Below are 27,689 nucleotides of genomic sequence, written 5' to 3' on the forward strand. Positions count from 1 at the left end.
ATACTAATTCATTGTCATTAGGATTTTTTTTTTATTTTACACTATCAGTAAATACACTTTTTCCCCACAAAATAACAGGTTTAATCTATTTGTCAGAAGGACATTTAGACATTAAAATATTTATTCAAAATGCAATAACATTTAGTTGATCAATTATTGTTGTTGTGTGTTGTTATAGTCTCAGTGACGATGGAACAATTCACTCACGCTTTTGATCTTTTAAAGTTATTTTAAATATTTTAGTAAACACTTTACTTGCAGTTAATATATTTTCTATGTAAAAAAACATCTTTGTACATAAACCAGGATTAATTTGCCTCATATTCAAAACAGCACTAGTACACTAAAACATGGCAACAAACATCAAACATACAGACAATTACATTTGTTGAGAAAAGGCCTAAAATGTGCTGAAAATAAGTGAAAAATAATAAACCTAAGATCCACTCTCACGCATAAAACAACTATTAAAGTATTAGTCATTGTAGCAAAAGTAAAATAAGCACTTTATTTCTGAAAATTTAAATACTAAATACAACTCAATCTCATTTATATTTGTTTTAATTTTGTCACGAGTGTTTGTCATCATTATAAATATAATAAATATATTTGTGTAATCTCTGTTGACAGGCTGATTGGTGCAGTGGCAGCAGTAATGCGGTCGATGTACCGGTCCGTTGTGGTAAAGAAGGAGCAGAGCGAAAAGCAATGCTCTCCACCTGTCAATCTACGTTCCTACTCTCACCTGTGGTCATGAGCTTTGGGTCATGACCGAAAGGACAAGATCTCGAATACAAGCGCTAAAAATGAATTTCCTTCGAAGGGTGGCAGGGCCACTCGTATAGGGTGAAAAGCTCTGACACCCAGGAGGAGCTCTGAGTAGAGCCTCTGCTCCTCCACATCGAGAGAAGTCAGCTGAGGTGGCTCGGGCATCTGTTTTGGATGCCTCCTGGATGCTTAGGAAGGTGTTCCAGGTATGTCCCACCTCGGGGAAGACTCAGGACACGCTGGATTGACTGCTGCCCCCGTGACCCGGCCCTGGAGAAGCAGCAGAAAATGAATGAATATTTGTGTGATTTCTATTTAATGTTAATATTAATTGTGCTTTTTAGATAATTGTTTTACCAGTCAAACATAATAATGCACATATTTCATTTTAGTAGCCTACAAGAAACCCTCCGTTTCAGAATATGGGCATCGTATGCAATAGGCTAACTGTAATTATTACTCATTATGGTCACCATTTTGGATTTAATAGATATATATTTTTTAATGTCTCAAATCTTTTGTATTACTATAATATATATTTTTATTGATTTTCATAAAGAATACACATAAAACAAAATGAAAAAGTGTGTACAACTGATAAACAATTTCAGGGGCAAAAACAATTAAGTATAAAGGTATAAGTTATATAGTTAGGAAAATATTATGAGAATGACATAACAAGACAGTTTTGAGGGCTTTGAAATTGTAGGATGTAAGAAGAGTATTGAGGTAGAAAAATACACAAACAACAGAAAACTAAAGAGGAAATAGGGTTTAGCATCTTGAAAGTTACATTTCTGCAAAAATAATTTTTCAGGAAAAATAAATAAATGTATTAGATAATATTTGTCCTTGCCTTGTTTCTTAAAAGTTATGGCAGCCAAAGAATTAATTATTTTTTTAAATATAAAATATACCATCTTCTTGACCACAATGAAAGGATTCTCGCGGTCGCAGTGACAAAAGCTCAGGCTCTTCTGATTGGTCGAGCTCATAGGTCTCATGACGAGCTCAGCCAATCACGAGGCGATATGCTACAACTTTCGCAGGGAAGCATCGCAACAACGATTTCCTTGTGTTGTGTTTTCACGAAGGAGCTGCTGCTTTTAAATCGAAAACAAACCAGACGACAAAATCCTTCCCTCGCCTCATTTACCTTGCTTTTTAGAGTTTACTGTTATTTCTGGTGTGCTTCTTTGCATCTTGTTTTATTGAGTCTCTGCTCGTGACAGATGAACTAACTGGCTAGATGCTGACTTGCTAGTCAGTTAGCCAGTGTCAAGACTGATCCAGCTGACTGAACTGAACATCATATAAACACGACTGTACCAGATTCGACTCCGAAGAGAAGAAATGTCAATTAACTACATGCCATGTTAAATTGAACAAGCAGTCGGTTCGGAAGCGTTGCTGACATTACGCAGCTACGATTAGCTGGCTAGCTGTTGTTGTACACCATTAATAACCGCTGTCGTTAGTGCTGATCGGATTGAGTTGGAGAAATGGGTTCAATTCTCAGTCGAAGAATCGCTGGTGTTGAAGACATCGACATCCAGGCCAATTCTGCATACAGATATCCTCCAAAATCAGGTAACGTTAAGGCTGATAAAAGCTGCTGTTGGTCTTCTCTTGCATTGTGAGTTAAACACTCATCATCTCAGATAAGTTGGATTAATATCCATAATAATAAATTAGTCAATCAATTGCTGTCAATTGATTCACCAGATGTGATTCTAAAAGTTAAGTCAATTATAGTATGATTAGTAGAGTATAATTCATACAGTGGCTATTAGAGTACATTTGACTAGTATCCAGTAGCAGATGTTGGATTTTAAAATAGACACCTTTAACTACATTAAAATGGCTTATTTGAAGTGAAAATATAAATTAATTACAAATATAAGAATAATTGCACTTACAACCAAGAATATTAGTTTAAGTTGAGCTTTGTTGTTCCGCTGCATGTGTTGACATAAAGTGAAATGACAAGTCGTGTCTCACAGAACCATGGTCCTACATAAATAAAGTACATAAATAATAATGATTTACTTATTAAACAATTATCAATGCATCAATATTACCTCCAGTTATTTTATTAATAATACAGTTAGCGTCAGAATATAAATCTATGTTTTATCATTTTATTTATTCATGTCCCAAACTTAATTTCTAATAATGTTCTTCTCTTAAAAACTAAAACTGAAACGTCAGAGGCTTTTATTGTTATACAAATAGAGGCTTTTATTGTTATACAACTCTTTTATTCACATAATACGAATAACAGTAGTACTTTATATTTATATGTAACATTATGGAATGCTACATAAATTTATGTAAACCCTACTGTCTAATCTGAATGTCAGCTATGATTATTTTATTGTACACAAGGCCAGACAGATTATGCAGTATTTATAGTGTTTTTCTGTTCAAACATTAGGTTAGATGTGTCATATATTGGTTAATTATTGTTTTCTTTTCCCAAGGAAACTATTTTGCCAGCCACTTTTTCATGGGTGGAGAAAAATTTGACACTCCTCATCCCGAGGGTTACCTTTTTGGGGAAAATATGGATCTCAACTTTCTCGGCAACCGTCCAGTGCAGGTACAGTAAAATCAGTGATTCTGACTTTCTGCTTGTAAATATATGAGGACTGCACACAGTCATTCATTCATTCATTTATTTTCAGCTTAGTCCCTTTATTAATGTTGGGTCGCCACAGCGGAATGAACCACCAACTTATCCAGCATATGTTTTACACAGCTGCAACCCTTCACTAGGAAACATCTATACAAACTCATTCACACACACACTACGGATAATATAGCTTATACTACACTTATACTACATGTTTTTGACCTGTGGGGGAAACCGGAGCACCCTGAGGAAACCCACGCGAACACGGGGAGAACCTGCAAACTCCACACAGAAATGCCAACTGACCCAGTTAAGGCTCGAACCAGCAACCTTCTTGCTGTGAGGCGATTGTGTTACCCACTGTGCCAGTGGCGCTGCACACAGTATATTACAAAAAAAAAAAAATCATTAATGTGATATTAGTATATGTGGTGTCTGTTTTAAAGAGAGATGAGATGAAAATGGATTTATTAAAACTAATTTTATTTGCCAATATTTTCTGTGTGACATTCATAGGATGTTTATCCAAATTTGACCAATTTGACTGGGGTCTTGCTACCTTTATACCCACTTCCCTAGTAGGTGCTGTCATGCTGTCATGCTAGACCAGCTCCAAACAACCTAGTTTCTCCGACCAGAGAGTTGAAAATGACAACAACAATCAGAACGTCTGATTTTAATTTCTTCAAGTGTTTTAAAGTCTAAGGGCGCTTTCACACCTACACTTTTTATTCGGAACGTGTCTCGTTTGCCCTGTTAGCGCAGTTCGTTTGGCATATGTGAACAGGGCAATCGCACTCTGTTCCGCGCCAAAGTAATCGCTCCGAGATTGTTTGATTGAGGTGGTCTCGGCTCGATTGAAACGAACCCTGGAGCTGTTCGATTACAGTGAGAAAGCGATCCGATCCGTGCGCGGTTATATCACAGTGTTTTATGGATATGTAATAGGCTTACGGCTATATGAAGAGAGAATTATGAGTATGGCGGGAAGTTTCGCGAGTCTCCGGATGCCCGCAAACGAGTGATGATCTCCCGGTAATCTCGCCTCTCCCTTCCCATCCTCAAATAGGCATCGTCGCGCACCCTTCTCACCCCTCCCCACCGCATCTCTCCTCAGACACATCGCGTGCGCACCCTGTCAATCACCACCAAACCACCACCTCTCCTGACAGCTTAACGGGATGCTGCATAATAAACCCTGACACTCTGACCAATGTAAGGAGAGTTTGCTCGCATGTGACTTGTTTTAGCTCTTTTGGTCTGATTAGAAACTTGCAGTGTGAAAGCGAACTGCTCCAAGATCAAAGAGCAACAATGTAACAATTGTAATCTCTGTTTCGGAACAACTGAATCGATTCATAGGTGTGAAAGCACCCTAAATGTTTGCACCTTGATACCTTGTTTATTTTTTAGCCTGAATTTAATTTGATTAGAAAACTATTTCCTGTTTATTTTAGTATAATCATTAAATAAATTAATGATAATGAATGAAATGGTGAATAAAAGTGTCATTTATTTAGCGGGGAATGTTAAATTGCACTAGATATCAAGATTGCTCTCATTATAATCTTATATATTCTCATTATAACAGAGCCCTTTGTAATATCTTATTATAAATGTTTTATATATTATGAATGAGACTTTTGATACATTTGTTTTGTTGTAAATGGTTTTAGTAAACGCATACTGATATATTAAAATGTGAGTAATATATATTTTTTTATTTCTGGCAGTTTCCCTATGTTACTCCAGCTCCGCATGAACCAGTCAAGACATTGAGAAGTCTTGTCAACATTAGAAAGGACTCATTACGATTGGTCAGGTACTGTATGAACATCATATCGCTGGTAGTCTGAGTGAAAATAATCTCAGTGCTGAGTATAGTTGCATTTCTCTTGATCATTTGTGTATTTGTTTTAAATTTGTGTGATTGTAGGTATAAAGATGATGCTGATACTCCTACTGATGAAGGAGTAAAGCCAAGGGCCATGTATGGAGTGGAGTTCACCTTTGACTCTGATGCACGGGTGGCCATCACTCTCTACTGTCAGGCCTTTGAGGAGTTCTCCAATGGGATGGCGATGTAAGATCTTTAGTTGTAGTTGCAAATTTTTAAAGCTACAATGAAGCAGATATGGTGATTTATATTTTTCCTTTTTGCATTTTGACATGCATTTCAGTTTGTAAACTGTTAATGACAAAATAATGTAATGCAAGGTCTTAGTTTTGTTAGAATATTAATTCATTTATTTATTTTTTTTGTTATCACTTCCATATATTTATAAATAAATAAATAACCATAGTAAAAATAAATAGAACCAACTGAAATGAACCAAGTGAAAAAGGAATAAGCCGAAACCTTGATTGTTATGCCTACCCTACGACTTTAAACTACATTTGATGAAATAGAATAAACAAAATTAGATTAGTCATATCCCAAAATGTTTAAACATAATTCCAAAAGTACATGTAAAAAATACACATTCCAATAATTACTACAGTATTCTGATCAGTTTGACTCTAATTCTTAACGTTCATAGTTTTTATATAGTGTCATATAATGATCACCTCATTTATACTTTTTTGATTCATAAAGAAAATGACAAAATCTATAATCCTTATCACATTACTCTATATGTTTATCTATTAGACAGAATATTAAACACATTATTTTTACATTAATTATCGCCCTTTTTTTAAATGCATAAATTCAAATGACATTTTATGGACCTTCCTTTATTTTGAGTAGCCATTGAATGCTATTGGGAAAATAACTTATTTAAAATTTTGTACAATTTCCGAGCTGTACATGATTCAACTAAATCTACAAATTTTAAAGAATGCAAATTTATTAATTTTGTTGTTGGTTCATAATAATTAGTAAAACAATACTCATTGCTCTTTTTTTTGTTTTTAGATAGATAGATAGATAGATAGATAGATAGATAGATAGATAGTTTTCTTTTGTTTAATGTTATCATTATTAGCAGTATTATTTATTATATCCATATTTATATTTGTTTTATTAAAAACAAGCCTAGATTTGCCCACCTGTCAGGTTTTAGACCATATGGGGCACAGCATGTGTATTTGAATATAACTCAGTTTTTTGAACACACTTTGTTATTATTGTTCATTTATTCGTTTGCTGGAAATTAGAACTGAATTTAGAAATAGTTTTGAAAGAAAAATCTTTGCGCTTAACAAACAAAATTAATTGTATATAGGCTAATTACGGTGGCCGGGAAGTGCGAAACAACATTACAAGGTGTGAAACACTTTTACAAAGCTCGAGACAAATTTACATTTTGAAAAACATTTTTACTTATTAGACACAATTACATAGGAAAAACAATTTCACAAAGGACGAAACAAATTTACATTTTAGAAAACAGATTAACAAGACGCAAAACACTTTTACAAATCCCGAAACAAATTTACAATTACAGATTCCCTACGGAAAGGGAATGTACCACACCCCAGAAGTGACGGTTTTTACTTGATTAATGTGTGGTTTCTAACATAATTTATAATCAATAATAATGCCTAAATGGACATTAAAAATGTATTGATTTTGAATTAAATGTTTGGATATTGATGTTTCCCTGAATAGCAATATAATATATAACATTTATGTACTAACAGTATATTTTCCTTCTAAAGATACAGCCCAAAAAGCCCTGCGCTGGTCTCTGAAACTGTATATTACAAAAGAGGGGTTAGCCAGCAGTTTACCCTGCCATCCTTCAAGATTGATTTCTCTGAATGGAAGGAAGAAGATGTAAGTATCTTCAGTCTGTTTTATTACAGTCACTAGCCTCTGATGCGCAATTTCATTTTGTTTTTTTAAGAAATTGATTGGACCTCTTTGCAATACAATAACGAACATATCAATGTTGCGTGACTTATGTACTTATTATTCTTTTCTTTTTGTTGAAGCTCAACTTTGATTTGGACCGAGGTGTTTTTCCCATGGTGATTCAGGCTGTGGTTGATGAAGGAGACGGTATGTCGTCATGACTTAATTATAGAGGCACAATGTTTTGTTTTATATTTTGCAGAGGCACAAAAATTACAGGGTTTAATTGCCACTTTGTCAGATGAGAACAACACATCAGTCCAACTTGACACTGCACACTGATCATATTTGTGGTTATTTGTGCAAAAAAAGACACAAGAAAGAGATTTATAGACTTGGTGTTGCCCAAATAATCCAAGAAAAGAAACAGCAGTGTTTGCTTACGGCTGTCATTTCTTGTATTTATTTTTGTTTCAGATTGTTTTGGACATGCTCATGTACTGCTTGCAGCATTTGAAAGAGTGAGTTTTATATTATTTCGTGCATTTGATTTCTAAATCTTTGCTGTTCTTTTTTTTTGTGAATTTCTGATGATAATTTTGTTTAATACAGCATGTCGATGGCAGTTTCTCAGTGAAACCTTTGAAGCAGAAACAAATAGTGAGTCTGTTTTTATTTTAAATGAAGTATAAAATAGAGCAATAGATGTTTTCATAATGGCCATTTTTTTTTGTTTTTTTGCTACAGGTGGATCGTGTTAGTTATTTGTTACAGGAGATTTATGGAATTGAGAACAAAAATAATCAGGAAACAAAGGTGAAAAGAGGATTGTTGTTCATTTTCATTATGTTATTCATCAATTAGCCAATGGTTTGGTATAATTCAGATTTTTAATGTTTAGAAATGTTGGATTTTTTTGATTTTTAAAAAGAAAGTAAATATTGAGGGTGACGTAGTGGCGCAGTAGGTAGTGCTGTCGCCTCACAGCAAGAAGGTCGCTGGGTCGCTGTTTCGAACCTCGGCTCAGATTCTGTGTGGAGTTTGCATGTCCTCCCTTCGTTTGCGTGGGTTTCCTCCAGGTGCTCTGGTTTCCCCCACAGTCTAAAGACATGCGGTACAGGTGAATTGGGTAGGCTAAATTGTCCATGGTGTGTGTGTGTGGATGTTTCCCATTGATGGGTTGCGGCTGGAAGGGTATCCGCTGCGTAAAAACCTGCTGGATAAGTTGGCGGTTCATTCCGCTGTGGCGACCCCAGATTAATAAAGGGACTAAGCTGACAAGAAAATGAATGAATGAATGAATGAATAAAGTAAATATTGCTTATTTTTGTTTCAAACCTATTTTATATGCAATTTATTTCTGCTATTTTCCATTTTCACAGTGTCACATCCTTTAGGGGTCATTCTCAGATTCTGATTTTTATGTTATAAATATTAGGTGTTGTTGGCTAAATATTTTATGTGTGCAAAGTGACATACGCTGCTAAAATGTTTTGATAAAAAGGTTAAAATACTTTTATTCATGGATGTATTCAAATCATGAAAAGACATTTAGAACATTAGAAATGAGTTTTATTTTACAGAAACATGTACATACAACAGTGATATTTGGAAGCCCTCTAAATGAGAGTCCTAGAATGATTTTAGAAATATAGAAGCAAAACAATTTGACATAAGATTATTTTGCTTAATTAATAATCATAGTATTATAGAAAGACTCACTTAATTTTGGCATGTCATTGTCTATTTGGCATATTATAGACAATATCTATTGCTTGTCTCGAAAATGTGTCTTGGTCTAAGAATATTTTGATAATTGGTCTAGAAACAAGACTAAATCTCTAAGAAAAGCTTTTTTTTTTGCAGTGTAGATATTAAAGGCTATGATTGAATCATGCTTGATGTTTTTAAATGATTACATATTATATATAATTGTTTATATAAAATACATTTTTGCATGGATCATAGGTTTTGAACATTTTGTTTAATGTTTGTAATACCTTATGTCATTTCAGCCGTCAGATGACGAGAACAGTGACAACAGCAATGAGTGTGTGGTGTGTCTGTCAGATCTGCGGGACACTCTGATTTTGCCCTGTAGACATTTGTGTCTGTGTAACTCCTGTGCTGATACTCTACGCTACCAGGCCAACAACTGTCCCATCTGCAGACTGCGTATGTATATGCTCTCATATGATTCTATATATTAACAAAAGGACAGAATAGCTGAGTTGATCTTCATATGTTGAAGAGCTTTTCTTGTGCGTCTCCAGCATTTCGAGCTCTTCTTCAGATCCGAGCTGTAAGAAAGAAGCCTGGAGCTCTTTCTCCTGTTTCCTTCAGTCCAGTTCTGGCTCAGAGCATGGACCATGATGAGCACTCGGTATGTCACTATCAGTGGTGTAAAGTAACTAATTACAAATACTCAAATTACTGTAATTGAGTAGTTTTTCTCGGGAATTGTAATTTAGTAAGTAGTTTTAAAAATGTGTACTTTCCTTTGAGTCCATTTTTAGTGCAGCAATCAGTACTTTTACTCCACTACTTTCCTTCAACCTGCAGTCACTACTTTATTTTTTCTTGTCTATGGAGATCAGAAAAATCAATCCTGTGATTCCTGTCCAATCAAATCTCACATAGAAGGTGTATCGCCTCATAATCTCAATATAAGGTTGATCAAAAGAAATATATTAATGCTATTCAAATATATAGTATATGAATTGATGTTTACTTGTTTCCAAAATCTTTACACACATAGACCCAGAGACTGTTAAGATGCATGTCACTGATGAGAAGATGACGGATGTTTGCTGTATGATGATCAAAATGGCCTTAAACACCCAGCAGGCACAAGATGTCAACATGACGTCAGAACGAAGTTGTACCCGAGTGTCGTGGGGTTGTTTCATTTTGTTTTTCCATGAAAATCATGAAAGTGTCAGATTTGATGCCAATATGACGTTGGTTTTAGATGTTGGCTCGACATTGGATTTTGTTCACTTTCCAACACAATCTAAAGTCAACCCAACATCCACGTCATTTGATGTTATTGAACAAATAACATTGTCCTTAGACGCTGGCTAGACATTGATTTTTGGTCACCTGACATCACAACCTAAATCTAACCAAATGTTAATGTCTTATGATGTTGTGTGCCTGCTGGGCAATAACTCGATGCACTACAGAATGTTACGTTTACACACACATGCACAAATTACATGTAAACGTATCAGCTTTTTAAAGCGTAACACTCACCACTCTTTTTACTCATACTTTGAGTAATATTTACAACAGATACTTTTACTCTACTTGCACTACATTTTTAGGCAAGTAATAGTACTTTTACTTGAGTATGATTTCTCAGTACTCTTTTTCACCACTGGTCACTATTGTACAATATTTATCCAAAATGATTTGTTATTTACGTAAATAAAAACTATTGGTCAAAAACTTTTCGCTGACTTAAATACAATAAATAAAAAAACTAAGACTAAATACAAACTGAAATAAAAGAATAATTAGCAGAAATTGTTATTTTCCTAATTACTAAGCACTCCACTTGTGTCCGAGGGAAATATCTGAAAGAGTTTTCTGCTTGTTAGGGCTCAGCAGCCTGTAAGCGCATGTTTAGATGAACATTGCTGGAGATGGATCTTAATCTGCCAAAATATAAGCTAGGCTTTAGGCATTTTTAGTCCAGCTCCTGCAAGATTCTGTCCCACTTCCACAAAAACATCTATTATTTTCTCCTCCTCCCAATCGCAGTATTTAAGTTTTGTCCCGATCCTGCTCGCAGGTATACATATGCGTAGTTTCATTTTGACTGTTTCTTTCAGCTACTCTGTTATTTGTTTCACACGCTTCACTTTTGAAAAAGAAACTGAAAATAAACAAATATGTTTTGTTTTATTTGAGTTTAATTAAATCAAACGATGAACACGGACACAATCAAGGAGCTTTTCAGAACATAGACATACAGTCAGAAGTAGGAATACTACAATTGCTAATACCGAATCTAAATGTATAAGAAGTAAACAAATGTTCAAAAAATAAAAGCTAACTAAAGTTAACACAACATAAACTAAACAAACAAAAACTAAACTGAAATTAACCTAATTTATTTAAAGATATTATTGAAATATCAAATGCAGTTCCACATTCCTTGAGGTTAACTTGATTGTTTAATACAAATATAAGAGGATTGAACAATAAACAAATAATTTATCTCAAAAACACTTAAGAATTGTATGTAAGCTAAATTGTCTGTAGTGTATGAGTGTATGGATGTTTCCCAGTGATGGGTTGCAGCTGGAAGGGCATCCGCTGTGTAAAACATATGCTGGATAAGTTGGCGGTTCATTCTGCTGTGGCAACCCCAGATTAATAAAGGGACTAAGCCGACAAGAAAATGAAAGAATGAATGAATGCTCTGTCTTGACATGATTTCATGGTGTTATTCAGAAGTTTTGTGTGTTCCCCCAGAGCTCAGACTCGGTTCCTCCAGGTTTCGAGCCCATCTCTCTGCTGGAGGCATTGAACGGTATGGGTGCTGTTTCTCCTGGCGTTCCCTCAGCACCTCTGTATGACGAGATCAACTTTTCTGGCAGTCTGAGTGGAGAGAGCCGGCAGCTCAGCTCACCTGATCACTCTGGAGACAGTGCAGGACAGAAGAGCAAAGTCAGCAAATCACCTGACAGGTAGACCCCGCCCCCCCCACCAAACAAGTATTTTGGCAACAACATTAGGGCCAAATGATTTTCTTTCTTTCTTTCTTTCTTTCTTTCTTTCTTTCTTTCTTTCTTTCTTTCTTCATTCCTTCCTTTTTTCCTTCCTTCCTTCCTTTTTTTCTTTCTTACTTCCTCCTTCCCTTCTTCTTTCCTTCCTTCCTCCCTTAATTTCTTGGCTTTTCCTTCCCTTCTCTCTTCCTTCCTTCTTCCATTTCTCCCTTCCTTTCCTTTGTTTGTTTGTTTGTTCCTACCTTCCTTACTTCTTTCCTCCCTCTCACTTCCTTCCTTCCTTCCTTCCTTCCTTCCTTCCTTCCTTCCTTCCTTCCTTCCTTCTTCCCTTTCTCCCTTCCTTTCCTTTGTTCGTTTGTTCCTACCTTCCTTCCTTCTTTCCTCCCTTTCTCCCTTCCTTCCTTCCTTCCTCCCTTTTTTTGCTTATTCCTTAATATCTTCCTTCCTTCCTGTCTTTATTCTTTCCTTCCTCCATTTCTCCTTTACTTTCTTAATTCCTTCCTTTTTTTCTTCCTTTCTCCATTTTCCCATCCTTCCTTCCTTTATTCATTCTTTTATTCCTTCCTTCCTCCCTCCCTTTCTCCCTTCCTTTCTTAATTCCTTCCTTCCTTCCTTTTCCTTCCTTTCTTTCTCCATTTTTCATTCCTTCCTCCTTTAATTCCTTTCTTTGTTTTCTTCATTTTTTTCTTTATTTTTTCCTTCCTTTCTTTCTTCCTCCCTCCCTCCCTTCCTTCTTTCCTTCTTTCCCTCTTCTTTTCTTCTTTCCTTTTCTTGCTTATTTCTTACTTAATTCCTTCCTTCCCTCTTTTTCTTTCTTTCTTTCTTTCTTTCTTTCTTTCTTTCTTTCTTTCTTTCTTTCTTTCTTTCTTTCTTTCTTTCTTTCTTTCTTTCTTTCTTTCTTTCTTTCCTTTCTTCCTTCCTTAATTCCTTCCTTCTTTCCTTAATTCTTTCGTTTCTTTTGTCTTTCCTTACTTTAATGAACAGAATCTAGTTGTGAATAAATTTATTAATTCATGTGTAGTGCAAAAACGCTGATTTTTGTTTCAGTTTCTGGATAAATAAGCAATGCTGTAAATAACATTCAACTCTGAGTGTAACAGTCTGAGTGATATTATACACAGAAATATTAAGTTTTTTTTTTTTTCAAACATTGTGACAGAAGCACATTATTTTGTATAATGGAGTGTAATTCTCAAAAGGATAATAATTATAATTACTATGTATTTTACTCTCATAACTAAAGGAATAATCACATAATTTCATCTATATTTAATAGGAATAAAATGAGGTATTAATTTTAAAGAGTTGCTTAATTAAGTTATAATTGATTAAATGTAATTATTGTTTTTAGTAATTATTTTAAATAATTATTAATTAAGGATTTTTATGGATTAAAAAAACCCAAATATTATACTTAAGATATATATTTGGTATAAGATTTACCAAAGCTGCAATAATTTGACCAAAAATTAAGTAGAAAATGTACTGTAATATTCTTTACTATTTAAAATGTTAATTTCTATGTATTTTAGTGTCACATAATTCTTTACTAAATCATTCTTATATGATGATGTGATGGCCAAGAACTTTTTCTCATTATTGTTGATGTTAAAAAGTAATACTGGTTATTTTTATGTAAATCTTGTTCAGGATTCATTTTAAAATAGAAAGTAGAAAAAATTTTATTGAAATTTTGTTTACTTAAATACATGCCTACATATGTACATAGTATTCAGTATAAATGAGTACACTTTATTTTGAAAATGAATATTTTGATCAATTTCATTTCATTGATCAAAATGAATATTTTGTCATACATTTTGGTGCATTTACAGATTTATTAAACGGATATATTTATTAAAATAACATTTAGTCCTCAAACATATTTAGAAATAGAAAAATATAACATTTAAATGTTGCCAAAAAAAAAGAAACTTAATCTCTTAAATCTTAAATTTTTTTTTAGATAAGCTCCAGATTTGGCTACAGTACAGACGAATCAAATCTATATGCAAAAATGAAATATTAGCATCCTATATAAAATACTAATTTAAATGATAGATTTGTGAAGGGTGCACTCTTATATGTACACTGTGTCTGAAATTGGAAGGTCACACGTTCAGCATGTACCTCTCTATATCCGAACTTCCTGTTTTAGTAGGAAACATGAAATGCATTAACTCAGGAAAGGAAACAAAACTGTTTAGTGACATCTGTAACATTTCTTCATAAGTGATCTTTGCGTGCTCAGAACTATAATAGACGGCTTATGGCCAGTCATGAGTGGAACTTCCTGCATTAGTCGTGTTATAGCAGGTCATTGACTTCCCCTTTCCGTAAAACTCGGCTTGGCCTTTTGCGAAACATCCTGTTGTCATTGCTGCAGTAAGGAAAATATGTGCAGTATCTCAGGAAGCATGTTTTGGTGGATTCATATTCCAGCTTCCTGTTTTAGCTAGGTATGGTGGAGATGGTGATATTTATTAGCTCTGATTAAATCAGAAAATCTGTTTTATTAGTGTGTGAGATGGCTGAGCGTATCGCTCACCTTTGTGAAAAATCAAAAACATGTCTTCAGTCAGTGTCCATCAGTGTTGCCAGGTTTTTAAAATAAAAGTAGCCCAATGGACAATCAAAACTAGCTCAATCCCTGAACTTAAAATATGACATTCCCATATGTAAAAACTTGTATTTTACATCCTTGAATGCATTATACAGTTTATAAGCAGTATATATAAAAATATATATACATACACACACAGACACACACACACATATATATATACATACACACACACACACATATATATATATATATATATATACATACACACACACACATATATATATATATACATACACACACACACATATATACACACACACACACACACACACACACATATATATATATATATATATATATATATATATATATATATATATATATATATATATATATATTACAGTATATTTGTAATGGCAAACATTTAATTTTCATAAATAAAGTCATCTTACCTTCAGCTGATGACAGTTGATGAACCAAATCCTTTGGCAGATTATGGTGATCATTTTTAAAACGGTTTGAATACATTTGACATATTTGCATACATTAAACATATTAAAGTCATCAAAATGTAATGTATATAAATATTATAAAGTTTAAGTGAAATGGATTGTTTTAGTTGTTATTTAGCAAATCCTGCTAACAGTTACTATGCAAAACAGCCACAGCTGCAGGCCTTGCACAGCCACGCACCCTACATATTTAATTCAGGCCCCATTTACAAGTGCGTTTTAGTTTTAAAACGATGTTTTAGAATGAAAATAATCCGCGTCCACACTAGCGTTTTACCCAGCGTTTCTGAACAGCTCTCCGTCTACACTTAAACACTGAAAACGCACATCACGTGACCACACACACACTCTCGGGCAAGCGCTGCAGCATTTCTACCCAGATGAGGGCTGTGCTGGTCGGACTGCTCATCAAGCATCTCCCGCTGGATCTAATCTCACTATATTTGCTAAACGTGATATTTAATTAATCTTGTTGTCTTTATCTAACGACATATACCCAACTTTGGTCTTTTGAATCTTTGTTCTCAGGTAACGTGTTTTGGCTGAGCGCAAAGAGAAGTTAATGATTAATGTTACCACGTACATTCTGTATATTGACTGATTGTTTGCCTTTATTTCCTATAATGCATAAACTTATTGTGCGTTATACTTTCATAATGGCTATTATTGATTATTAAAACTGACATTCAGCAAAGCAGAATGCTATATAACATCAAGGCAGTGATGTTATATAGGCTCTGTTTTATTATAAATATGCACACAGTGAAGATGACGCTCATATATGCAGCACAACGCCTCAACATTTCTGCTGGCTGTTCAGTTGTTAATATCAAAATGAAAATATATTAGGCAGTTCCTTAAGTCATGTTTTCATTTTATTGCTGAGAAAGTTAAACAACGTAGCCAGGATGATGTGAATAAGGTTATAAAGTACACTGTTCCCTTTGAAGATTCTGTTTTCCATATCAAACTTGCGAAGTCTGAACTTACAAGGAGAGGATGCGAGACTGAACTGTGTGTAGGCTACTTAATATCGAGGAAAAGCCTCAATCAGAGAGGTGAAAATCTGCAGCCCCGCCTCTTTTTTTAGGTGTCTCCGTTTTCTCACATCCACACTGAGACGGAGCAGCAGCGTTTTAGAATGAAAACTGCCTCTTCAGCTTCTTCGAAACGCTCCGTTTTCGGTGCTGGAGAACTCCGACAAAGTGTAGACGGATGGCTCAACCGTAGCAAAACTTATGCGTTTTAAAACGAAAATGAATTGGTGTAAATGCGGCCTTAGTTTGTTAAGCGCAAAGATTTGTTTTGAAACTATTTCTAAATTCAGTTCTAATTTCCATCAAAGAAACAAAATGAACAATAATAATGAAGTGTGGTCAAAAAACACTTTGGAGTTATATCCAAACACGCATCTATTCTTTTGCCCCCTATGTTGATGCATACGTCTACAAAATTCGACAGGTGGAGAAATCTAAACTTGTTTTGTGTAAGATTTGTTTTTATTAAAACAAATATAAATATACGTATAATAAATAACACTGCTAATAATAATACAAATTGTAAAAAAGCAAATTATCATGAATAAACAGGAAAAGGCCCCCTAAGATGAAGAGGGCATGAAGGCAGTGGTTTTTATAATTATGTAGAAAATATCCTGTGTGTACATCCTGTGTGTATTAAGCAATGCGTAAGCATTTAGACCTGCATAAGCGCATAACTGATGTGATCTGAGCTGGACTTTAGACCAGTGGTTCTCAACTGGTTTGGCCATGGGACCCACATTTTTACATGGTCATCAAGCCGCGACCCAAATTTTTAGGAACTAAAATATCATTTCGGAATTATAATTCATTTGTATTTATTTGTTAACATAAACAAGTAGTGATGAATAAATCAAAATGAATTAAATTATAGTAATATTACAGAATAAAAATATCAAATTGAACAGTGGTTAGGGTAAGTAAAGGTTCAGTTACTATTAACTAAACTGAACTGTTAATAAAACATTAACACATGATCCTGTTGAACAGAACATTCATTCAATCGTTTTCTTGTCGGCTTAGCCCCTTTAATAATCCGGGGTCTCCACAGCGGAATGAACCGGCAACTTTTCCAGCAAGTTTTTACGCTGCAGATGCCCCTCCAGCCGCAACCTATCTCTGGGAAACATCACCACACAGACATACTCATATACTACGGACAATTTAGCTTACCCAATTCACCTGTACCGCATGTCTTTGGACTGTGGGGGAAACCGGAGCACCCGGAGGAAACCCACGCGACTGCAGAGAGAACATGCAAACTCCACACAGAAATGCCAACTGAGGCAAGGCTCGAACCAGCGACCCAGCCACCTTCTTGCTGTCTTGCTGTTCTTTTTTGTCGTCAATATATGTAAATCCATACTTTACATATTCGAGGTCGTACTTGCGCTTCGACATATTTGTTGCTATAATTAAATGAAATTTCATGTGTCATACGGTACGGTTGTTGCATGCGCATTTCAAAATAAAAGTCAGATATAAGCAAAATTATTTAAAAATTTAACTTTTGTTTTTTGATCGACCCACTGAAAATGTTCCTGCGACCTGACCCACCAGTTGAGAAACACTGCTTTAGACCATCTTTTAGTTGGCACAATCTATTTCAGTTTCTCAAAATAGCAACAATGCACCTTAACACTCCTCCTTTTTTAGACCGGAACACCCATGAGTTCGTAAAGTGTTGCAAATGGATTTGCTTTTAAACAACTTGGTGCAAACATACAAATTTGGGTTGCGCTGGTCTGAAAATAGCAACAAATCGCGCCAAACACATCTTGCGCCTTTTTGCGCCAGGTATATGATAGGGCCTTAAAGTCTCTTTAAACATTCTAGTAGTTTTCGATCACTGGTAGAATACACATTTATTTGAATAAAATATTTTAATGCCACAATTAGTAAACCTAATATATCTGATATATCAAAGATCAAAATCAGTTTGGCAACACTGGTGTTTATTCACTGCATAATGAATTCTATTAGAATTGAGTTTTAATGTCTCTATTCTTAAAGCTCAAACGGCAAAAATATCCCTGTGTAGGACTTAAGGTGTAGTTGAGTAAATCTGACCAAGCCAAAAAAAATGTGTTTTACTAATCTATATATGAGCATAGACACAAATGTGACATCCACAGTGGAATCCTATTAGTGTAAGTTTCTAAATAAAATATTGAATTTTTTTGAAATTTAAGTTTGTAGGTATATATAACAGAAATGATCCTAATAATTAGTCACATTACGGCAGTTTAGCATCATATGTAACCACGACACACTTAAATTGGCCAAGGTAGCAGAACAAAAACACTCAAAAGCAAAATGATAATTGTTATTGAATATTTTTTCGTTAGTTTTTTTACAATAATTAATATACTAGTTCAAAAATATGTGGTGTATGTATAACATACACCTGGAGATGACTTAATGGCTATTATTAAGTTAATGCGTAAAATATGTCCACATTTAAGTTCCAGTTGATAACGGGATGTGCTGTGTAAAAATTGCTCTGCTTTGATAAGCATCAGAATTGTTTTGGAAGCTCGTGTTCTCTTTCCACTATAAAAGCAGATCATCATCCTGTGGAATGTGTGACACTTGACTTACAAGAACAGTACTTCAGTAAAAGTCTAAATATATCTGTACTACGTGTCATGTATCCACAGCGCCACCCAGTGCTTTCTATGTTATAATGATGAAAAGAGTTTGTTGTTGCCTAAGTGAAGCCACAAACAATTAATACATTATGCACATCGCAGGTCTTGATAGTGTGTGTGTGTGTTTGTTTGCAGCACTCTGCGCTCTCCATCGTCACCCATTCAAGAAGAGGATGAAGAAAAGCTCTCAGAGATGTCTGATGCCCAGGCTCATATGCTGCTTTCTAGTAGTCCCGCACCCACTGAGGTCAGTAGAACAACATGTGTGACATAACACACATGCACACAGCCTTCTGATTGGTTTGCACCTTTCATATGCTTTTTATGTTCTCAGGGCACCGCTGGGGATGATGCGCCTGATTCACTGTCTCCTGAAGAGGGTGAGTAACTTAAAGAGCTGTTGGAATAAATAGTTTGAGAAATTGATTCGAATTTATTCAGATTACATCAATATTCTCTCTTGAATCGATTCCCAGTTTAGTTTTTAATAGCAGATGGCACTCTAGGCTATTTTTTAACAGCAGATGGTGCTCAAAGCTAGTTTTTAACAGCAGATGGCATCTAGGCTAGTTTTTAACAGCAAATGACGCTCTAGGCAATTTTTTAACAGCAGATGGTGCTCGAAGCTAGTTTTTAACAGCAGATGGCGCTGTAGGCTAATTTTTAATAGCAGATGATGTTCTTGGCTACTTTTTAACAGCAGATGGCATCTAGGCTAGTTTTTAACAGCAGATGGCGCTCTAGGCTAGTTTTTAACAGCAGATGGCGCTCTAGGCTAGTTTTTAACAGCAGATGGCACTCTAGGCTAGTTTTTAAAAGGAGATGAAGCTCTAGGATAGCTTTTAAAAGCAAATGGCACTCTAGGCTAGTTTTAAACAGCAGATGGCACTCTAGGATAGTTTTTAAAAGGAGATGAAGCTCTAGGATAGCTTTTAAAAGCAAATGGCACTCTAGGCTAGTTTTAAACAGCAGATGGCACTCTAGGATAGTTTTTAACAGCAGATGGCGCTGTAGGCTAATTTTTAATAGCAGATGACGTTCTAGGCTATTTTATAACAGCAGATGGCGCTGTAAGCTAATTTTTAACAGCAGATGGTGCTCAAAGCTAGTTTTAAACAGCAGATGGTGCTCAAAGCTAGTTTTTAACAGCAGATTACGCTCTAGGCTATTTTTTAACAGCAGATGGCATCTAGGCTAGTTTTTAACAGCAGATGGTGCTCAAAGCTAGTTTTTAACAGCAGATGGTGCTCAAAGCTAGTTTTTAACAGCAGATGACGCTCTAGGCTAGTTTTTAACAGCAAATGACGCTCTAGGCAATTTTTTAACAGCAGATGGTGCTCGAAGCTAGTTTTTAACAGCAGATGGCGCTGTAGGCTAATTTTTAATAGCAGATGATGTTCTTGGCTAGTTTTTAACAGCAGATGACACTCTAGGCTAGTTTTTAACAGCAAATGACACTCTAGGCAATTTTTTAAAAGCAGATGGTGCTCGAAGCTAGTTTTTAACAGCAGATGGCACTGTAAGCTAATTTTTAATAGCAGATGATGTTCTTGGCTAGTTTTTAACAGCAGATGGCATCTAGGGTATTTTTTAACAGCAGATGGTGCTCAAAGCTAGTTTTTAACAGCAGATGACGCTCTAGGCTAGTTTTTAACAGCAGATGGTGCTCGAAGCTAGTTTTTAACAGCAGATGGCGCTCTAGGCTAGTTTTTAACAGCAGATGGTGCTCGAAGCTAGTTTTTAACAGCAGATGACGCTCTAGGCTAGTTTTTAACAGCAGATGGTGCTCGAAGCTAGTTTTTAACAGCAGATGGCACTCTAGGCTAGTTTTTAACAGCAGATGGCATTCTAGGCTAGTTTTAAACAGCAGATGGCACTCTAGGCTAGTTTTAAACAACAGATGGCACTCTAGGATAGTTTTTAACAGCAGATGGCGCTGTAGGCTAATTTTTAATAGCAGATGACGTTCTAGGCTATTTTATAACAGCAGATGGCGCTGTAGGCTAATTTTTATAGCAGATGATGTTCTAGGCTAGTTTTTAACAGCAGATGGCACTCTAGGATAGTTTTTAACAGCAGATGGTGCTCTAGGCTAGTTTTTAACAGCAGATGGCGCTGTAGGCTAATTTTTAATAGCAGATGATGTTCTAGGCTAGTTTTTAACAGCAGATGGTGCTTTAGGCTAGTTTTAAACAGCAGACATCTCTAGGTTATATTTTTGGAGCAGATGGTTCTGTAGGCTAGTTTTTAACAACAGACGGCACTCTAGGCATAGTTACTAACAGCAGCTTTTGGTTTAGGCTCATTTTTAACAGCAGATGGCGCTCTAGGCTAGTAATTTGTTCCATTAATACTATAGATTCTTTTTCAACAGTAGTATATTTTGTGCTCTTAGATAATTTTGTTTCCATTGGTGTGTTGAATCTGTACAGAGGATCACCTGAATCTGGATGAAGAGGCCATGAATGACTGCAGCAGCGAGCACAGCAGCTTTACCAAAACTGAAAGTGAAACGCCTAGAGATCTGTCTCTTCCTGGTGAGAGGATTCACATTTACACACAGTAGCTCACTGCGCATGGTGTGACCGAGGCCTTTACAGAAACGCTTTTGTCTTGAGTATTTAAGAACTCATTGAACAACAGCGTTCATTCTCACTCTTTTGCGAGTTGATAAACGCTTTGTTTCTGGCTCAGCTTGTCTAACCTGTGTGCTGTGTTCCTCGCCTTTCTTCCCCTGTCCTGTTCTCTTGCGGTTTTGCTCTGGGCAGCTCTAGGTCCTGATTCCTGCTCTATTGGTTTGGAAGAGTAACTGGTATGTAGGCTTCTGTGTTCTCCTCTCAGCTCTTCCTTCATGTTCTTATTCTTGTTACCAGTGCAGTTTTGTTATGAAATGAAAAGGTTTTGTTGAGTTTACATCTGACGTACACAATACTCAAGCATCTTCAAACTCCAAAAATAAAGCTTTTTTTTTAAATGATAAGGACTGTTTTAGTTTGAAAATGCTGGTGATCCAATGAGATGCAAACTTTTGAAAACTGGTCCTCTGAACTTCTGCGTATGGTTTACTGATTTGTCAATCCCCTCTCCCATATGACCATTACACCAATTAAGGAGGCACCAATCGACTGGCAAAAAAACTGGAGCTGATGTTTTACCAATTTGTCCTACCTTTCGTTTAAAAAGTAGGTAGTAGGGTTGTCGCGATACCTTAAATTAATCTTACGATACTATATCAGCTGAAGAATCACAATACCAAGTAGTATTGCGATAATGTAATTCATAACTTGAATTATAAAGACAATTGCCAGAAATACTATATTTTATGTTATAATAAGCCTACTTAAATGTAATCAATAATACCCATAAGGCCAAAAAGTATTATTTGCACCTCACTTCACCTAACATTTATTCAGTCTTTTTGTTTATTTTTATAGATAACTGACCAACAAAAATACATTAAAATAATTATATAGAAGGAAATTTGTTACAAAAAAGCATTTTTCTCCAACAAAATTAGGCTATATGAAGTGGTCAAAAATTGTTTCATTGTTTGCTGTTGTTATTTTGGGTTTTTCATATATTTTTTTTTTTTCAGTCTTATCAGGTAACAATTCAGAGTAAATAAAAATTTCACATTGTGAGTAGTTCTTTTAGATTGTTGCAGTTGTTGTAGCTCCTAAATCAAATTAACAGAAACAAAAATGAACCGATTCAGTGTGTTCGAACTGAAGCGTTAGAAAAGGTGCAATAGGTTACCATAAAAGGTGCGAATTCTACACAGTTTTGCAACCTTAATGGGCTTCACAGACTATTCAAATAAAATAGTCTATTGTTACACAAACGTGTGAGCATTTTAGTGACGTTCCACGTGCAACATCAATTGTAGATGAACCATTAATGGCGAATTAATACTAATGTTTACAAACTACAGTGGCACTGGCAGTATTTTGGAGCCGAAGTATCATAACTGTACGTTCACACCGAAAGCGGCGAGAGCGTCCAAGGTCGCTCTGGCCGCCCTGGCGACAACGCTGACTGCCTTCAGCTCCGGCGGCGAGAGCGTCAAAACTCGCTACATTGATCTCGTACTTAAAGGAGCCGTTGCAGCATATCAGTTACATTCATGCATAAGACATGTTTCTAGCGTGAAAATGTTGCGCACTTCTTATCAAATTCATATAACAATGGAAGATCAAGTTGCATGTGGTGTGGCTTTGTTCTATTTATCCAATATGTGTCCATATATCTGAAATATCCTGAAGCAGCAGTACTGTTTTGTACTGTCACATCACGTAAGATTCCCGCTTTAACTTGCCAGTAACTTATTTAATGTATGTTCCTGTAAGAAAACATTGTAAATAATTGGAAATCCGGTGACCGCAATAATCAAACCCTTGGGAACAACTGTGGTCGGAACCAAAGTTCACAGGTCTGTGTTCCCTGAACTACTATCAAGCGGTGGACGTCTTTATTCTGATTGCTTGCCGCCGAACCACGTCATAGCTCATTACCATAAAGTTGACTTCATTTCAACTCTCCTCGACGCTCACGCCGGCGAAGACGCGCCGCGCTGCTCCTTGCCGCTTATCGTCGCCTATCGCCGCCGGCTCTCATTGAAAATGAATGACTTCCGGCTACTTTGATGCTCTCGCCGCTTTCGGTGTGAACGTACGGTAATACTACCATCGTACCGGTAAACTGTGCAACCCTGGTAGGTAGCACATTATGATGGTCAAATATGCTGTTTGAATGTAAATTTAAGTGTAAATTTTATGCTGTGATATGTTGAATATTGCCGTAACCCCAACATCAGTGGTATATTCCTATCAAAACAAATGAAAATGTTTGCTATTCCGACTAATAGTCATTTTCTGATTACATTTTAAACCACCATTAAATTAATCAATTATTAATCTTTTCAAGCTCAAACCTAATCAATCTAATAAAACTGGTAATTGAGAGTTTTCAAGTGCTTTCTTAATTTTCCCATAGCTGTAAATCACAGCATGTTTTATAAAAAAGTGACTTTTATTCAGTACAGCATATTAATTGGAACAAAAGTTGTACAGATTTATTTGGAAATCAGATTGCTGCTGAATAAATCGTTATTAATCTTTAACATTGACAGACTAAAGAATTGAAATAAACTGATGGAGATTTTCAAGCCATAGAATGAGCAGGAGTGAACTTGACAAGCTGTTTCAGACTTCTGAACTGGATTCCAAACAAACGTCATTTTGTCTTGATGTTGTTCACTCCTGTGTTTAGCTTTAATCGTTTATAAGCAGAGTAGCTATTAACTGCATTAACTGCTGTTCCTGTAGGGTTTTCTGACTCATCTGAGAGTCTGAGCACTCAGAGTACCTGCTGCTCCAGTCAGCCGCTCCTGGGTCCCTCAAGCCATTTGCACATGGACGATGAAGAACTGGATGTTTAACCATACAGGACCATCACCCTCTCCCAAGTCTGTGTCCAGCCCTTCCACAGTTTCCACACTGCAGTTTGATGCACTCCATTCCCAGACTCTGGCTTTAAATATGACTGACTCTAATATATTGTGTAAGCGGATGCAGCCTTGGAGATATCTTCTGGTGGTCTGACATAATTATTGTGTTTTTCTATATTAGGGCTCATTTTCATCAAGTTGCCTACTTTATTCATCCAAAAATCCGAGAATACCTTAATGTAATTCAAACCCTGCATCAATTAGGTGAAATGTTCATGCTTTTATTATGCCTACAGAGAAAGTGGATGGTCATCTATGTTACTTAAAGGGACAGTTCACACTTAAAAAATGAAAAACCTGCCATCTTACCTTTTTTCAAAACCTCAGTTGCTTTCTTTTGTATCAACAAAACAAGATATTTAGAAAAATGCTTGACCTGCAAAGCAATTTATTTTCCTACTCTGGATGTTGATGGGTGCAAGCAACCAGCATTCTTCAAAATATCTTCTTTTGTGCTTGACAGAAGAAAGAAACTCAAAAAGCTTTAAAACTATATCAGGGAGAATAAATGATGAGGTCATTTTCATTTTTAGGTGAACCATCCCTTTAATAAGTTTCAAGAAAAGCTCTACAAATTAAAATGTTACATATCAATCAAGACTTCAATGTTATATGCAAGTCTTTTGAACTTTTATAAAAGATTTATGTGAGGAACTGATTAATCAAAAACTCTGAATATCTAAATAGCAGGTTAGACTAATTTCTTAAAGCCAGGGATGTCAAAATTCAGTCCTAGAGGACCGGCGTCCTGCTGAATTTAGCTCAAACTTGCGTCAGCACACGTGCCAGTATGTTTCTAGTATATCTCAAATTCTAGTATAACTTAAATTTACCTGCCCTTTAAACCGAGTTGAAGTGGGTTGGAGACTCTTATATCTTGCTTGTCGGATGTGAAAGCCTAGTTGTCTTCGAACTTTGTAGATTTTAATGAGAGTAAAACTGAAATAATTGAGTTCGGCCAATCAAATTCTTCTAGGACATCAACAGTAAATCTTGGTAAATCAAGCTTTTCTGTGAAGCCTTGGGTAAAATATCTGGGGTGTTATCTTTGATGATAGCTTGAGCTTTGATGGACAGATAAACACAGTGGTCAAAAATTCTGCTTTTTTCAGCTTCGACTTTTAAAAACAGTCAAATCTATAAACATTAAAAATAATAATACATGCTTTTTTAACTTTAAGGCTGGACTACTGTCAATTCTATCCCATTTACAGTTGATACAAAGTGCTGCTGCAAGGCTTTTAACCGCTACCAGAAACATGAGCACATCACACCAGTCTTGCACTCTGTGCACAATCGTGTCACTTTTAAAATTCTCTCTAAAAAACTCTTGTTTTTTTTTTAAAAATCTCTAAATGACCTGGCACCTTGGACTGAACATCAGCCTGGTCGGTCTCTTCGATCATCAAACCAGAGATCATTATGCATCCTAAGTCGATGAAGGGGTGAAATGCAGCAGCTTGACCTAGATTGTGCAATGCTCTGCCCCTCTGTATTAGATCTATATCATCTCTGTTTTTAAATCTAGGTTGAAAGCTTACCTTTTTGATTGGTCAAAAATAGTTGATCAGTCAAAATTGTATAATAGTGCTATATAAATAAAATCGACATTGACATCTAGCTTAATGAACTGGTTCAGATGTGTTTAGGGTTGGAGCTAAACTCTCCAGGACATCGGCTCTCCAGGACCGAGTGTGGACACCCCTGCTTTAGAGCATCACCATCCATCTTTTCATACAAAAAAAATGACACTACAGGGTTATGAATGACAATAAGGTCAATAAATAATGATCATTTCCTTTAGTGAGTGATAGTTTTGGATGTAATTCTCTTAAAAACGTAACTGTTTTGTTTACATCGGTGGTTTAAAGAATGTTAAACATCCGCCGATTCTTTCCATTCCACGAACAGTCGTATTATTGATTATTATTATATATTTTAAAGAGGATCATTTTATGACTCATCTAAGTTAAACAGTGGAGTTTTACCATTTTTTAATACATTCAGTCAATGTCCAGGTCTGGCAGGAGCACTTTTAGCTTAGCATAAATCATTAAATCGGATTAGACCATTAGCACATCACGCTGAAAAAGAATTGTTACGCTAAAAGTGCTCCTGCCAAACTCTAAGATTAAATGACTGGATAAAAAATGTGAAAATTCAACTGCTATAAAATGAGCCCATTTCCAAAAAAAAAAAAAATGTGGAGTGTTGTTTTAAGAATTTTTGAACCAGAATGAAAATAAGCTTTATTTTTAAGAGCGTAGCCGAAGATTAAGAACACCATATCAGTGCTTGGTCATACAATGCTATTACAGAGCTTCTATCCAGAAATGTAACACTAACCAAGCCTGTTAAGGTTAATATACAAAGCACATTTAAATAATGAATAAATAACCTACTCATTTCAGGATATCTGTACAACTCTATAAACGATCATGTGTTCAACTAATTAGTGAAAAACTACAGAAATGTATATCTTTAACTGTTCCTTTGAAATGCTTTTAAATGTCCTGAACTTGTTTGTGTGTGCTGACTAAAGACCAGAAAAGCACTTATACAGTACATACAAGATCATTATATATGAGGATTCAAATGTAATATTTATAGTGATTAAATATACTGGTGGACTTTTGTCAGTTTAATGACCAAATATTGTGTGGTCTATAACAGTGCTTTAAACGTGCTTGCTTGTTTCTGTTCTGTAAAACTTTAAGGACTAAAAAAAAAAGCCATGGTGGACTCTATTTACCTCTTTGTTTGCTTATAAATATCGTAACATAATTTTCAAAATATTTCAATGTGTGATGGAAGACTTTTTCACGTGTCGGTTCAGATGTTATTGATTCGTTTTAGCGTGAAGGCTTTGTGAATATTTGACTGGTTTGGTTGTACTTTACAGCTGGACTTTGTATTTTTGTGAAGGAGAAGAACAGCTGAATGAACAAGTCACAGGAAGCATGAAATCTCATTGTTCTCCTCAAACATGCAGATATGCAGTGTCTTGTAACATTATGCATAGAGGTTTATGTGCCTTTGAAGAACCAAGCAAGTGTTGCTGCAGCTTTTTCGTGCCCATAGCTGTGCTGTTCTTGTGTTCATTTCTGCTGTTCATCTTTAAAGCTGTAACCTTTAGCCTTGACTACATTTTTGCATTAGATGTGAGACTGATGTTCTTATTTTTAACGTCCATTTTGAAGAGCGGATCACTTTCTGTTTATATTACGTGGGTTGAAACCTATCGCTTATTATACTGAACAAATGCAAATAAACTTTGTAATGCTGATACTTAAAAGGATTTCTTTTTGTCGTTAGTATTGTAGCTGTTAAACTGGTTAATTTTCAAGAGTTCACACTTAGCTGATGATTAATTATAAAAGCTTGTTTGGCATGCTGTCCCGGGAGAGAGCCCTGAGCTCATGAGATCCTCGAGCCTAGGGCTCCCTCCCGTTGCAAGGCAGTAGGGGAGTTTGAGC

At 35.6% G+C, this 27,689-nt stretch overlaps 1 protein-coding gene across 3 annotated transcripts; it reads left to right on the forward strand.

The window, feature by feature from the left end:
- The first annotated feature begins 1,760 nt into the window (after positions 1-1,760).
- mgrn1b (mahogunin, ring finger 1b) lies at positions 1,761-27,508 on the forward strand. 3 transcript variants are annotated; one of them, XM_005164328.3, is made up of 17 exons: positions 1,817-2,358; positions 3,252-3,370; positions 5,137-5,225; positions 5,340-5,486; positions 7,067-7,184; positions 7,343-7,409; positions 7,680-7,723; positions 7,815-7,862; positions 7,950-8,018; positions 9,218-9,377; positions 9,476-9,585; positions 11,685-11,899; positions 18,843-18,954; positions 19,042-19,087; positions 21,140-21,244; positions 21,476-21,519; positions 24,032-27,508. In XM_005164328.3, the coding sequence occupies exons 1-16, from the start codon at positions 2,271-2,273 to the stop codon at positions 21,514-21,516; spliced, it is 1,578 nt and encodes a 525-aa protein (XP_005164385.1). In that variant the 5' UTR covers positions 1,817-2,270; the 3' UTR covers positions 21,517-21,519; positions 24,032-27,508.
- The last annotated feature ends 181 nt before the right edge of the window (positions 27,509-27,689 follow it).

The sequence above is a fragment of the Danio rerio genome, chromosome 3 (assembly GCF_049306965.1).
Source record: "Danio rerio strain Tuebingen ecotype United States chromosome 3, GRCz12tu, whole genome shotgun sequence".
Taxonomy (NCBI): Eukaryota; Metazoa; Chordata; class Actinopteri; order Cypriniformes; family Danionidae; genus Danio; species Danio rerio.